Raw genomic sequence first — 14,427 nt, 5'->3', positions numbered from 1 at the left:
TACTCGGAGTACGATACGGTCTCACTCGGCCCGATTCCGTTAGCAATGTACCGTAGCCGTTGTTAATTGATTTAACCGTCCTCTAAATCGGATGTCCTGATAGACTATAAGAACGAACCACTAGATCAGAGCCTTCGACGTGGAAAAAGGTTGCTTCATATGTGGATGAGTAGATCCAGGTTTAATCACTATAGTAGGATATCATTGCGGGCCATTGTTGAATATATCCCACATGAGACCATCAATATCAGACATTCCACTCCAACCCGGGAAATCTCCTTGCAGAAAGTCGTCAAACAAATTTGAGAATTCAGAAGCGGGGGGCTCAAACACCGCCTGTGCATTTCCAATGGGCCATGTATCTGCTATGATGTTCGCGGGCCCTTCAGTGGTAGCCTGGCCCTGACTTCTATCGACTTGATACTGGTGCTGAGGCCGTTCAGGTGCTAACCGTTGATTGTCAGTGGCTTGATACTGCGAGTCCGATTGAGCCGGCTGAGTCTTTAAGAGCCGCTGAATCGTCATTGTCGATAACTCTCTAACACAGTCTCGCGCTCGTGTAGCCTCCGACCAGTGTTCACCGATGCTACTAAGAATGTTCTGCGAAGTATTGAACTTTGAGATAAGGTCGTCCACGGGAATCCTTGCCGCAGCTCGTGGTAGTTTCCATATACAGTTCAGCATGACCAATGTACCAAGAAATATTGAATGCACGACGAGTCGGTTATAGAGAAGCATCCCCGTAGCATATAATGCACTGAACTCTTGAAGCAACATGAGAGCATGGTTGAAGCAATCGCCAAGAATCTCGTCTGAGGGATTTGGGATTCCCGGACTCGGCCGCAACAACAAGATCATCGTCTCGTGATACTTGGCCTTGCACAGCAGCACTATTTCAGATTCCTCCCCGCGTGGCTGGTGTGGGATATTTTGGCACCAATTGTCCAGAGATTTCATCATGTCCTGCTGCCAAGTTAAAATGTTTCTGACGGCAGGTAAAGCGTAAGCGGGAGCATTTCGATTTATGCTGTGCATGATATATTTTATTTCCGAATTCAATTGAGCCAGCTTGAATAAGTGGATGGAATATGAGGTGTGAGATGTCGACTTATCGTAGGTCTGATAGTCAGGCGAAATCTTGCTAAGATCATGATCTGATATAGCTAGGGGAAACTAGACGATGGTGATTAAATTATGCCAATGCAAAGCCTCGTAGAACTTACACGTATATCGCACGCCTCGTCTCTAATTCCAATTGGCCGTCCCATCATGGTACAGACTGTTCGATCGAATGTATACACGACCCAGAATATACGGGTTCTCATTTCTTGATCAAACACTGATATGTGAAGCGATGACGATGCTCGAACATCTCGTTGAAGCCCCAGGTCAATCACACTCGCAAGGCACTGGTAGTTCAGATTCCAGATGTTGATGTTGCATGATGGGTTGTACAATGCATACACCATCAAAAGTAGTAAGCATTGGAGTGAAGTAACTGAGCCATGGTTGCAAACAAAGTCCACATGTTTCATCGCTGATGCGTAATAACCTTCCACTGGAAGATGTACCTTGCACTGACGTGAAAGGTTCAATGAGGCAATTGCTAAAACCATATATACTTGGAAGAGTTCGAGAGGGTTGTGTTCGTGCGAGGCGTAAACCCTGTCGATAGTTTGAATGTGTGCTTGTTCATGCAAAAACGGGTATAGAAGATGGACCGTCCGAAAATATTTAGTCGTCAGCTCTATCGTGCTCTGCTTCTGTGCTGGCATTGCCGCAGGCGTGTTTAGTAACTCGAGAGACAGGTGTGCTGAATCCCAAGGTGCACTGGGTGATGATTTGGGTATTCCGCGGCAGCCGGCCCTTGTTAGGATGCGTTTCGCAAAGAAATAGCCACTGGAAGGACCGATATATCGGGGGTCTCCTCCGGGAGATAGAGACACGAGACCGATCTCATGCGCTTGTTGAGGCTCTTCATTGACCCCGGATGCCTGTGGTGGTTCTTGCAGGACTCCCTGGTCCTGGGAAACTATGATCCTTGGGCTAACTTCAACTTGAGGTTGTCTTCTTTCCTGGATGTCGTCTGATGATGCATCGTGATGAACATTAGCTCCAGTCTCGTCCGGCGTTCCAGGCCGCAGGTCCTCATCCAGGGCTCCCTGTGGCCCGTCTGGTCGGTTGAGGTCAACGTCGGAGCATCGATCTCGTATAATCGACTCGAGCCATTTTATTCGACTTTCTGTATTCGCGATGTATCTTCAACTCGTCAGTATTGCCAATCACCCCAAATGGAGCCCAAGAAGACTCACGAGCGATGGACCTCCTGCTTGCCATCATTGATGCAGGAAACTCCGGCCTTCCGACACGAGCCGCAAGACGGTATATTGCCGTCGCACTGCCAGACTGATAAGCTTCTAGTTTCTTTGGCCATCACACTTCGGTTAGACGTACGCGGATTTTCCGTCGCTGACAACGCTTGCAGGCGGCCCGATTCCGGGCTCTTCTCGGTGAGTCCATTTGTGTTCTTACATGAACTGAAATGAAGCGAATATGTAATGGAGAGTGAATTTGGCCGATCAATAACTGCCTTTTACTGGCAATCAAAAATAAAGTGATGCTCTGATACTTTTGCCGGTAGAGGCGCTTCTTTGGTATGTGGAAGAAGATTTGTGGAGAAGAAAAGATCTGGCGGGAGGACCGCGGGCAGGCGGGACATTCCCGTGTCCCACGTAACATTGAGGTCAACCCGACGAGCGGATTTTATATTCCATAAAATTGTCTAAAACGAAGATTCTTGGGTCATGTCCCAACACGTCTAGGTTAACAAAGGAAATTGGCACATATATTCATCCTCAGCATCCACCTCGAAATCAAACCGGACCAGGTCCTCTCGGTAGGGAATAAAGTACGTAGAAGTCACGCTACGTCTCAAAATTAGCCAAAAGATAGACGATATCATGGAACATCGAAAAGAAATTCCTTACCGGTGATGCTCTTCACTCGCTTGATATTCCGCCAATGCTGCCAAATCCTCATGGTAGCTCACAAGAGCAATCTGGAAGCCCTTGCTGCGTTCAATGGGGTCCGTAACACTGGGGCTCCCAACAATGAGCCGTCCGTTTTTGACGGAGGGGAGGTTTTTCAATGTCTTCAGTTCTCGAATAAATGCATTCTTCTGTTCATCGCTAATTCCAGGGCGGAATTTGAAAAGGACTGGATTGTGAGTTCGGTGTAAGCTAGACGGTTAATAACGAGGAATTAGGCTAACCAATATGAATTAGAGTCATTGTGATGGAGTGGTGAGCGTATATCTGAGGATGAGAAAATGTAGAGTATATGGACACTAGAACAAGCGGATGTAGAACTGATATCAAACTTGAACAATCAAGAGATTACCTGGCGCAACCCTCTAATAAAGAAACAGCAAGGAATATAGCTGAGACGGGGATTACCGACGCAACGGACAAGTTCCGAATAATCTACTCCTTCCACGGGCGGATGCGGTCCGTCGACCCTCGCAACCCGGAAATGGCCTGGATAATTGGGATAATAACGAGATACGATCTTGCAAATATTATTGAAATACTAGAGAGATATTAGTAAGATGACCTGTTCTTGGCAGGAGGTATAACCCAGAGGTCGCTTAAGACATAGTTATACCACATATTGACCGAGCCCCAAGCAAGGCGAGCTTTGTACTGACCACCACACGCCCCATGCTTGACTGGTTTCATATACCGTAACCATTTTCAACCTGAGGAAAGCTATGCCAAGTAGTCCTCCAACACCCGGGCCAAATGTGGGAGAGAGCATCCCCGATCTCCTCATCCAGGACTGGAATAATGTTTTCCTCGTCTTCAGTCTCACCCTCTTCGGAATCTACATACTCACCGATATCCCACAGATACCCCTTGACCCGCCGACATCGTTGAGCCTCGCCAATCGCAGTTACTTCCAAGGAATTGGGCCCTTGAGAATCCTGTCGTTTGATAAGCATTGATTTACCGAGGATGGAAAGAACATAATCCAAGGTCGTGGAATAAAAGGGCTGCCCAAATGGTGTACAACGCAAATTCGTCAGCTTTTTGCCGATCTTATGAGAGGCGATGGTATCCCAGATGGCTATTGCCAGAACCTCATCGGTTGCTGCATTCATGAAAATTTGCTCATACGGGAGCTCTGCATCGACATCAAGGGGTTCTTGTCGGGGATCACATTGCAGATCAATGAAAAGAGTATGGAGAAAGGCAAATTCACCAAGTGCTCTATACGCGTCATATTCATCGGTGTCACCTGCTGACCGCGTTATTTGTAGGTGTAGTTCTGCGATATTTGGGCACAGGCGTGCCAATTCACGAATTCTATGGCAATCCAGTCGAGGAAACTTATAGCCTCCATCAGCTCTATCCTGAGCGTCGTGTAAAGTACCGCTTGGCTCTATGATTAAACTCCGCAAAGATCCTCCATGGTGCAGAAGGATTGTATGGAGCGCATCAAAACTTCTAATAACTTGAATTCGAAGATCCTTTAATGGCCTGAATGACAGGATTGCTTCGACAGCACGACTCTCATCGCGAAAAATATGTAGATCTTCTGGGTTGTCTTGATGGCGCATGGCGGAGAGGCGCTCTATGCTATGCAGGATTGGGGCTACTTTCCCTAGGAGAGTCATATCCTCTGTCAGGGGTATCTCCAATGATCGAAGGCGCGAAAGATCAAAGATGCGCGATATTCTGAGGATAATACGCTCACACGATTGGTAACATCCACCGAAAAAGACGAGAGACTCAAGGGTCGAAGCTGATGTTGTCCGATCAAGATGACCAAGAATTTGTTTTGTCTCCGGTCCAGCCTTAGCAATGACTTCCATGGTGGAAACATTCCAAATCCGGAGATGCTTCAAATTCGGAACTCGAGCAAGGGTCAAGAAATATTCATCGTGCACATATTGTGGGGGAACACCTTGAATTTTCCAGGGATAATACAGTGTGAAAGTTTCGAGAGTCGGGGAGTCAAATATGGAAGCTTGGATGGGCTCTCTGTAGCTGATGTACTCGAAGCCTATCGGGGGTCTGGAATCATGTTCGTTGAGGGCCACAAACTGGCATCCCAAGATATTCAATCTCGAGGAAGGGTGATGACCTTTAATGCAATCGAAAATACTCTCTGGAAAGGAGCTTTTCAGATGGTAGTTAAATTCGATCAGCTTGTCCATATTCTTCAACATGACCACGAGAGGTGTCACCCAGTTCTGGGTTCTGCCATATTCTCGGATCATTGGCACCCAAAGGTGTTCAAGACCAGGCTCTAAGGGTTCAGTCAAATATGCGCCCAAAAATGTTTCGCTAGTAAACTCGACACGATGACTGCTGAATTTTAAAGACACATTTGTTGTTGATTGTGGAATACTTTCCGTCATTGTATCATAGCACAAAATATCGAGCTGTCTCGCGTATTTGAGATAATGGCGGCCGAGCCCAGCCTTATGCAGCTCCGCAACTGCCATCTCAGGGCCATCTTTCTGTTCAGCGTTCCAATGTACAATAAGATTTCTGTAAAATACTGGTGCGGCAATCGAGAACAACGTTCGACTCGTCCGGCTCAAGGAAGAAAGGTCATGGAAGGAATCATCTCGAACCTACTCATGGTTAACACGGTTTGCAGATAGAAGGACGAACTATGATGAATGACTAAAACCAAAACGGTTGAAATACGTACGAAGAGGCAAATATGGTGCAAGATCTCAGTGGGAAGGTGTTCCAGCTCCATTGCTAGCTGCTCAGATGAGAATGACTGCAAGGGTTCGAGAGAATCCTGGTACGGACGTGTATTGGCTTGCTGAGCTGGCCTATCCTGATGAAGGACGGGAGGAATTGAATGAAGGAAAGTAATAAGAAGCTGAGGAACACACAGACTGGAAAGAAGAAGACAGCGGTTGATGTGAGAGAAGACAAAAGCCACGATTCCCTGTGTTGAGAATAGGTCAAGAAAAACAGACTCAATGCTTCGCCGATGTGAGAATATTTCACACATGGACAGCCAAACACTGCCTTCCTTCCATCGTTTGATCAATATAGCCACTTTGAAGAAACAGTGGCAGCACGGAACCAATGTCCCCATTGAGGAACTGTTGTTTTGTGAATTCTGCGTTCACTTCCACCCAGAACAATGGATTCTAGTAACATCTAGATATACGGGTATCGATTCTGATATTGCTGCATTTCAGCCTACCTGCTAAGTATTTATTACAGCCTAAGATGCCTATTTGACATAATGGTGGGAGGGAAGCAACTCCAGCGGACACCTTGTTCGAAGAATCATAAAACTGGTTGAGACGGCTATAACGGAGTTCTACCAATGCCTTACAAGAAAAAGTGCTAAACGAGAATCTGAAAGATCTGGCCCGTCGGGTTTCTACCTACACGTATCTATAAAAAAATAGACATAACGAAGGCACGGAGAGTATAAAGAAAATACAAATCCTTATAAACGCCCATATAACAAAATCAAATCCCAGCCGGAAGGGAAATAAACAGAGAAAAGAAATAGGAAAGCAACACCATACACCCGACCCCTCGAGCTAGAGAACACCCTCCAAAACCAAGTGACAAGAAACCCACAGTGAGCGAGTGGGAACCGCCCTCACAGAAATGGCAAAATGCACCAAAGAGCACAATGGGGACAAATCACAAGAGAACCGCATGATATGTACATCCGTCAAGTCGTATCCATCGATAACAGTCGGAAGGTAGCGAATTGGCGGATAAAGAAGCAGCGTGGAGAACGGAAGATGACAATTATGCGAAAGCTGACCAAGGGCCTATACATTAGTGAATCGGAGAAGAGGCTTAGAAAGCCTCATGACTTCGCCATTTGAAATTGTCCTAGGACTCCGCCTGTAGCTCCAGGTGTCAGCGCACCGGGTGTGTGATGTTGAGGGGTTTGAACGCCAGCATTTGGGGTGCTCGGCGTACCAGCAGCTGAGTATATTGTGGCGCCGTTGAGGTTTGGTGTTTGATGCGGGTTGATATGGTATGTCAATGCTGGCATTTGGCCATTCAAGCCCCATATTTGCCCAGAATATTTGGAATCGTCGATCTTGCCGTTGAAGACGAGTTGGCGCATTTTCCAGTAGATCTCACCCGTTACGAGGGAGTCGGAGCCGGCTTGATGTGCGATACCGACCCGCTTCACTCCAAGCTCGTCTGCAATGTCCTGAAGCCCGGACTTTTGGCCAAGATTTGTAAGGATCTGAACGGCGGCTGGTGTTAATGGGGAGTCGTTGACCGCTTGGTTGCGTCCTGCGTGTTTCATCAAATACTTAATGTCGTATAATGATGGGAAGAAGATGTTAAGGAGCTTATGGAATTCCTCTTCGTTCTCTGGAAGTTCTTGGCAAAGCATGATCTTCATCAAGTATCCAAAATCATATCCGGAATGGAATGAAACCCAGTGAACATCATCCAGTAATACCAATCCAGAACTTATCAGCAGAGCTCCAAATTCAAGCGGGTCGATACCGTTCTTGTCATGTGTAGAAAAATCGATACCAGCCTTAGCCAACATGGCTGTTGACTCTTGGGCGTACATGTCTTCCTCCAGCGAGAACCGGAAGTTGAACTGCCATGTGCAAGGGGCGGGTACTAAGCCATTGCCCAAGGGTTGTCCGTTCGCATCGGTGGCATCCGGGGGCGGAACCTCACCCGTGGATGAGAAGAGTGTAATCCCGAGTTGTATCATCTTCAACAGGTCGACGTTACATCTTAAAGTTTGGTAGTGGTAGTCTGCCTTGTTCGTAAACGCTCCAATCGGACGGGCGACAATACCGGGGAACTCAGTGTCCTGTGAAATCATGATCTTAGTAACTGCCGCCGACATCGTAGTAAGATGTCATATATATATATATATATATATATAAGTTCGCTTCCGTATCTCGGAACATACCATGCTTATGTAGGGATATTTCTCGACAAGCTGTCTCAAAACGGCCATCTCCTGTGCAAGATTGTGTTTCCAAACATCGCGTATCCGCGTCTTCACACCACCAGCTTTCCCTTCAAGCGTGAATCGCCCGTCGTGCGCCTGGTGCAATTGCTGCTGTTGCATCTGCGCGCCTCTTGCAAATCCCATTTGAGCTGCGTGGCTCGCGAGTCCTGTTCCTCCTCCATCTGCAGAGCCTCCGAATCCCGCAACGGACATTCCATTGCCAACACCGGCACCAGATAACGTGAACGGATTGATATTCGTGTTCGGATTCCCCGTAGCGAAGCCTGGATGGCCACCAAGGGAGGGCGGCGGCAAAGCTGTGTTGCTCGACTGAGCGTGTGGCGGGTGATGCTGCGGTTGCTGCTGTTGCTGGAGGTGAGCTTGCTGTGCTAGATGCGAATAGGGCCCGGTTAGACCGGTAGGCCCATATCTGCCAACGGGAGGGGGCATGGTATTCGAATCGGGGTCAACTGCGACTCGAGGGGCTGGTCATGCATCTGAGGATTGGTGGGATTCGATGGGATGAAGACAGAGAAGACGATGGATAATGCCGCCTCCACCGGCTGAATGGGGAAGGCGGAGAGGCTGTGTGAGTCTGCTTATGGTTAGTCTGCCAAGAGTTGAGTTTCTCCAGGTTCGAACTGACGACCTCAACATTCACCCGGCGAATTGCGACTGTCTGCACGCTCTTCTTCGCTTCCTTTGAGTCCGGAATACGGTGGGATCTGCTGCGAAATCTCTTACCGTCGCTCCTTATCACCAATTGACTCCCTACCAGCCACGCAATTCCCATCCACACCATGCCTTCCAACAACCCCACCGGTTTCAACATCAACGAGTTCAAGGCCGCCGCTTCGCCTCGGTCGGTTTATGCTAAGAGGGATCCCTGGGCCCGATAGTACGATACATATGTCCATATTGCCACGGTCTGGATGAACTAACTAGTCCTGCAGTGAGGCGTGGAGATACACCGGCCCCTTCAGCCGAATTAACCGATTCAAGAACATCTTCCCGGGCTTGGGTATCGCGACCGTTGCGTTCGCCGGCTACTGCGCATACGAGCACTTCTTTCTGAAAGACGACCACCACCACGGCGATGCCCACCACGGTGAAGGCCACCACTAAGCGTTTCTCGATGAGGGTGGAAGAGAAGACACGATTCGGGTAGAATAGGGAGCGCGCTGGGAACGAAGGATGCCCTGGGTTTCCACCGACAAGGAATCCACAGCCTTTTTCTTTTTTGAAGGCAGCAGTCGCTCCTGAAACAATACGCGTGGAGGTTATGAGATATTATAGAAGGGCTGTCTGACCGGGAATCGTGTGGTTATCCCGCAGGCATGACCCCTAGCTCTACACACGGCGTTTGATTTGTCACTGTACATAGCATTGTTTTTGTGTATCAAAACTACCGTTTCCTTTGTGGCACAAGTAGACTTCAACTATTCTTCAGGTTGTAGCATCCAAGGGGTGGAGTAGCTGGATATATATTTCCAACTAATCTGTATAGAAATATTATATATATTTGAATTGAAGCGTCATCATTTGTCTATGTACTAATTAACCAAACCCACAAATGCAAGAGTACATTGTACACTACTCTTCGAAAACCAATGAAATGCCGTCATCACCGGCTGTGACAACCCTCTTGCCATCAAAACCTTGAACAAAGCCCATGATTCCACCGGCCTGCTCTCCGTCTTCGTTCTCCGTGAGCCCCAAGTGGCCCTTCCATTCGTTCAGCATTCCCTGACCAGCTGCAGTGGTTCCACCACGAGCATCCCACCGCCTGACGACGCCATCAATGCCAACGGACGTAAGGAGGTATGATCGGTGGGCTGTAGTGCCTGGGGCTAAGGGACTCGGGCGAACCGAAGGGGCAGCCGCTGAACGGCTCTGCAAGAATTCGACCTTGACGACAGCACCCTCGTGCGCCTCCCGAATGTGCCGGCGAACAGCGAACCGGTGGGCTGTGTCAAACAGGGCAACTGAGCCGTCCACCGAGCCAGCCGCGAGGAGAGTCAACGGAGGCGCAGAGAATGAGAGGGTCTCGACGCCGTCGGATTGCGGCTGGAGTGACGCGAGAAGCGTACCCGCTGTCGCGGCAGATGTCTGTGCAGCTGATCTGCCCTTCGTCTTTGATGATGCACCGGCACCTGCACCGGGCCCAGCTGAACCACTAGATCCGAGTCGAGGAAGACCAACAATCTTGATGTGCCCCCCGGCACCTCCGACGGCCGCAAATCCACCACCTGGCGCAATCGCAACGGAATACAGACCACCCTCGACAGCAAACCGTTGATCCTCCGCCGTCATCCCAACAACAGCACTTGTTCCAGCAGAGTATGACACGCCTGCCGCGGCCGCGGCTCCAAACACATCATAAACATAGAAGCTTCCATCCTCGGAAACCGTTGCAAGCAAGTTGCCATCAGGCGTCCACGCACCAGCCGTACAAGGGGCCGTATGTTGAAAGAAACTCTGCACAATCGAAACAGGCTCCGACGCATCCTTATGGTTAATCCGGAACACCCACGCACTACCATCGTTTCCACCAAGCGCAACTACATTCCCTTTCTCCTCATCGCCATTGCCCGCAGGACAAACAGCAACCCAGTTAATCTCCTCCACCTCCTGCACCTCACCTACAAACCCCCACGCCGTACCATCCAGATTCTTCGTCGTATCCCTCCAAGCCCTCAACTTCCCATCCAGCCCCGCCGTAACCACATACTCCCCACGCGGCTCCGTGAACGCAATCGCATTCACACTATCGCTATGCCCATCCATTTTCACCAAAGGCTTCAGCGAGTCCCGCTCCTTGCGCGGCTGCGGGTCACTCTCATAGCTCGCCGGCAACACCGGCCGCTCCGCGTTCGGCGTCGAGTCAAATAAGTACGCGGTGTCGTCGCCAGAGCCCGTCACGACAATGGCGCTGTGAATTGGGTGCTGCGCGATGCAGAAGATCGAATCGGTGTGGGTGTCGAAGTGTGCTGCCGAGTCGTTCTGCAGCTCGATTTCTTCTTGCTCGTAGCCCATTTCCTGGTCGCCGCCCGCATCGCCCTCGCCGTCTGAGTCCATCGGGTGGTCTTCATCGCGGGTGAAGACTTCTTCTGCTTCGTCGTCGCCGATGAAGGCGTCCTCTTCTTCGTTGGGGCGGTTGGGGTTTGAGGAGGACATTGTAGAGGGGGAGTGAAGGAAATTCGTAGGTGTGAAAGAAGGAGAAAATAGGGTATGAAGGTGTAATTTGCTTGAAATGCTTCAAATCCTTTGTCTGAAGCCAAGCTGGGTTATTATGAAGTAACTGGAAATTTTTAGATCACCCCGCTTAGAAATTCATTTCTTCCCCGCGCTTCCATCAAACACTGCAAACAGCGAAAGTGGTCATCATAAAAAACTATTAATCAGCGCAGAGCGCGCATTCCCGCAGTGGAAATTCTATGTATAATCTGCATAAATACACATACGCAAAAACGCATCCAGATCCAAAGAAACCTCCAAAAAACCAATGGCCTCGCCCCTTCAAATTTATGAAATTTACAGTTTGGCCCCAGCCTGTCTGCGCATCGCCGCCTCCTGGTCTCTAATGAGTCGGCGCAGGATCTTCCCACTAGGACTCTTGGGGATAGCGTCGATAAACCGCACACCACCCTTTAACCACTTGTGTCGCGCCTTGTGGTCCTGTACGTATTTGATGATGGACTTAATTGTTGCCTCGTCGTCTGGGCCTGCCTCGGGCGATTTAGCCACAATGGCCTTGGGGATTTCACCCGCGGAATCATCAGGGATGGCGATGACAGTGCAGTCAGCAACAGCCGGGTGGGTGAGAAGGTGAGCTTCAAGCTCGGCTGGTGCGACTTGGTGACCCTGAGAAGAAAAAAAGGTTAGTCAATGGATTAGGTAACGCGTTTTCATCTGGCTACAAACCTTAACCTTGATCAATTCCTTGATGCGGTCGACAATGTACACGTGCTCGATGCCCCTGGGGCTCTTCCGGATAATGGCTTCGTCACCGGTGTGCATCCATCCGTCGGAGAACGTCTCCTTCGTGGCCTTCTCATTGTTGAGGTAGCCTAAGACGACACTCGGGCTTCGGATCCAAAGCTCACCGGGGGTGTCGTAGCTAGTCACTTCCTTACCATCAGGGGTGACGATACGGGCCTCGGCCCCAGGCACGATCCAGCCAGAAGATCCAAAAACGATATCATCAAAGTGTGTAGCGGTAACGACAGTTGAGGTCTCGGTAAGACCTAGCAGTCATGTTAGTACGAACAGAGCGCACTCCTGGAGAAAGTCACCTACCGTATGCCTGTCGGATTGCGACATTCGGATATGCCTTCTGGAATTCGAGAGCAGTTTCTTTACCGAGGGGTGCCGCGCCAGTGAAAAGCGATCTCGCGGAGCTAAAGTCATATTGGCCGCAGATTTCCGGACTCCGAAGCATGTTGATAATGATTGGTGGCACCTACAGCTGGTTAGAGCTGGAATTGATCTTGGAAACCCGGCCGTGCTTACCACGAACAAAGTCGAGATCTTGAAGTTCTGAACAGCCGCCATATACGTCCGTAGCTCGAACTTGGGGAGGACTATAACCTGATCACCCCTAAATGGACCGGCATGGCACATGACGACCAATCCGTAGATGTGACTCTGCGGAAGAAGTCCGAGCAAGACATCGGTATAGTAGTTGCCGTCGGCAGTCTTTTGCTTGTCGCGCCAGGTTTTCTCAAAAGCTGCTATCTGTAGAACATTCGCGATAACATTCCGGTGAGAGATCATCACTCCTTTCTTCAATCGCATTTGTCAGCCCAATTCGGAGATCCGTATCGGCGTCGTGGGTTTAAGCACTTACCGGCAACCCCGACGTTCCACTAGAGTAGCACAAAAACGCTGTCCGGCGCGCGGCCTCTCCGGCACGCCAGCTAACCTTCTCCACCTTCGGCAGCGATTTCCCTGCCTCAACAAGCTGCGAGAGCGTTTTGTACTCCGTCGGAATCTTCCCGCTTTCCGGTAGAACATCGATCAAATAGATGCGCTCCTTTGGGAAACCCGCCGCGGAGGCCGCTTCCAACGCCGTGGAAAGAAGCGGGACGCAAGTAAACAAGGCCTTCGGCTTTGCGTCAAGGAGCTGGTGTCGCAGCTCCTCTGCGGAGTACGCAGCGTTAGCGGGGGAGACGATGCCGCCTAGCGAGTGCGTCGCCCACGCTAGGGGTAGTGTGTCAACCTAACAAAAGGAAAATTCCCAAATAAGCTGGCTGTCACAGGTTTCGGGATCAGGGGTCGGAAACTTACTGTGTTCAAGCTGAACACGCAAAGTGTCTTGTCCCATTCGGTGCCGCTGTTGGGCTCCCAGCCAAGTAGCTTCGCGAGCGCACGCGACATGTAATCCACCCGCTCCTTCACTTCAAGCGTGGAATATGTTTTCCCGGTGAGACCGCATGTGAATGGGTGTCTCGCCTTGGACAAGGAATAGCGGCCATTTCCTTCTGTGAGCATGAACTCGCTAATGGGGATGTTGTCCGGGATTGGAGGCACTGTGCCAGCGACAGCAGCGGGTTTGAAGACCATGGTTGCGACGGGTATGAGTACAATGATCGCTGGAATGGGCAGAAATTGAGGAAGAGAGGAGGATATAAAGCAAACTCTCGCCGAGTAGCTGCAGAGCAAGGAGCACTGGAGTATTTGGATTCGGCTAAGGAGAGGCAGAATAACCGGGGGACTAAGTAACACTGCGGGGGAAGCTCCAGCGAACTAGAATCAATCAGGTATGCCGAATTTCTGAGTTGCCAGCTTCCCTTCGCGCACTGCCGCCCACTCTGCTGTCGGTCGTTGTCCGAGGCTGTTCCCTTCCTGTCCACTGTCCACTGGTCGGTCGGTACCTAGGCACTTCGTCGCTTTCTCCGATCCTGTTCGGCATTCCATCCGTTTCCTCCCCAGACCTTTCCCCCTTGCCTTCATGCCGACTGCCCAGCCCCAAGATCCACATACCCGCGTGGGCAAGGAGCAACTGCTGCGGAGATCAAGTCCCCGACCACAGATCTATAATCTATTACGATTTACGGTTTACGGTTACGAGCTCATAACTTTCTGGGGAACTCCCCTCGGGCTTTGCGATATTACCCGCCGTTATTTCCCGGTGGTTTATCTAGCAGCACACCCGCGCTTTCACCTCTCTATTCCTACCAGCGTAGCCTACTGATTGGCCCCGAACAGCCGAGGCAGACGCCCAGGGCAGAGTTCAGGTTTCATTTCTGTGCGACCTGAGTGGCCGCCCCCTTCCCGCCGTACCGTGTTTCGGAGGTGGTGGCGGCCTGGGGTGGCGGTGGAATTGTCCCGAAGGCGGGTTCGTTTGCCGCTCCCGCTCGTACGCGCAGGCCTCCCGAGCATCATTGATGAGACGATACCGAGAGGCTTGGAAGGACTTCAACATACGGACCAAAC

At 50.2% G+C, this 14,427-nt stretch overlaps 7 protein-coding genes across 7 annotated transcripts; 1 reads left to right on the top strand and 6 right to left on the bottom strand.

Annotated features, from left to right (window-relative positions):
• Positions 1 to 201: 201 nt before the first annotated feature.
• APUU_80281S (uncharacterized protein) lies at positions 202 to 2,520 on the bottom strand (the record flags this gene model as incomplete). Its single annotated transcript, XM_041696543.1, has 4 exons — positions 202 to 1,173; positions 1,224 to 2,259; positions 2,313 to 2,398; positions 2,455 to 2,520. The coding sequence occupies 4 exons, from the start codon at positions 2,518 to 2,520 to the stop codon at positions 202 to 204; spliced, it is 2,160 nt and encodes a 719-aa protein (XP_041562164.1).
• Positions 2,521 to 2,818: 298 nt separating this feature from the next.
• APUU_80280S (Dabb family protein) lies at positions 2,819 to 3,290 on the bottom strand (the record flags this gene model as incomplete). Its single annotated transcript, XM_041696542.1, has 3 exons — positions 2,819 to 2,924; positions 2,988 to 3,216; positions 3,272 to 3,290. 3 exons carry the CDS (start codon positions 3,288 to 3,290, stop codon positions 2,819 to 2,821), a joined length of 354 nt encoding a protein of 117 aa, XP_041562163.1.
• A 443-nt stretch (positions 3,291 to 3,733) lies between these two features.
• APUU_80279S (uncharacterized protein) lies at positions 3,734 to 5,772 on the bottom strand (the record flags this gene model as incomplete). Its single annotated transcript, XM_041696541.1, has 2 exons — positions 3,734 to 5,641; positions 5,722 to 5,772. 2 exons carry the CDS (start codon positions 5,770 to 5,772, stop codon positions 3,734 to 3,736), a joined length of 1,959 nt encoding a protein of 652 aa, XP_041562162.1.
• A 1,089-nt stretch (positions 5,773 to 6,861) lies between these two features.
• On the bottom strand, positions 6,862 to 8,439 carry APUU_80278S (CCR4-NOT core DEDD family RNase subunit POP2; the record flags this gene model as incomplete). The annotated part of the gene is made up of 2 exons (XM_041696540.1): positions 6,862 to 7,845; positions 7,948 to 8,439. 2 exons carry the CDS (start codon positions 8,437 to 8,439, stop codon positions 6,862 to 6,864), a joined length of 1,476 nt encoding a protein of 491 aa, XP_041562161.1.
• Positions 8,440 to 8,789: 350 nt separating this feature from the next.
• On the top strand, positions 8,790 to 9,114 carry APUU_80277A (NADH dehydrogenase [ubiquinone] 1 beta subcomplex subunit 3; the record flags this gene model as incomplete). The annotated part of the gene is made up of 2 exons (XM_041696539.1): positions 8,790 to 8,887; positions 8,943 to 9,114. The coding sequence occupies 2 exons, from the start codon at positions 8,790 to 8,792 to the stop codon at positions 9,112 to 9,114; spliced, it is 270 nt and encodes an 89-aa protein (XP_041562160.1).
• Positions 9,115 to 9,582: 468 nt separating this feature from the next.
• On the bottom strand, positions 9,583 to 11,166 carry APUU_80276S (uncharacterized protein; the record flags this gene model as incomplete). The annotated part of the gene is made up of 1 exon (XM_041696538.1): positions 9,583 to 11,166. One exon carries the CDS (start codon positions 11,164 to 11,166, stop codon positions 9,583 to 9,585), a length of 1,584 nt encoding a protein of 527 aa, XP_041562159.1.
• A 357-nt stretch (positions 11,167 to 11,523) lies between these two features.
• Positions 11,524 to 13,554, bottom strand: APUU_80275S (acyl--CoA ligase; the record flags this gene model as incomplete). Its single annotated transcript, XM_041696537.1, has 6 exons — positions 11,524 to 11,853; positions 11,914 to 12,236; positions 12,289 to 12,451; positions 12,502 to 12,774; positions 12,839 to 13,210; positions 13,279 to 13,554. 6 exons carry the CDS (start codon positions 13,552 to 13,554, stop codon positions 11,524 to 11,526), a joined length of 1,737 nt encoding a protein of 578 aa, XP_041562158.1.
• Between the last annotated feature and the right edge of the window lie 873 nt (positions 13,555 to 14,427).

This window comes from Aspergillus puulaauensis, chromosome 8, assembly GCF_016861865.1.
Source record: "Aspergillus puulaauensis MK2 DNA, chromosome 8, nearly complete sequence".
Classification (NCBI taxonomy): domain Eukaryota; kingdom Fungi; phylum Ascomycota; class Eurotiomycetes; order Eurotiales; family Aspergillaceae; genus Aspergillus; species Aspergillus puulaauensis.
This window is presented reverse-complemented; position numbering and strand designations above follow the sequence as displayed.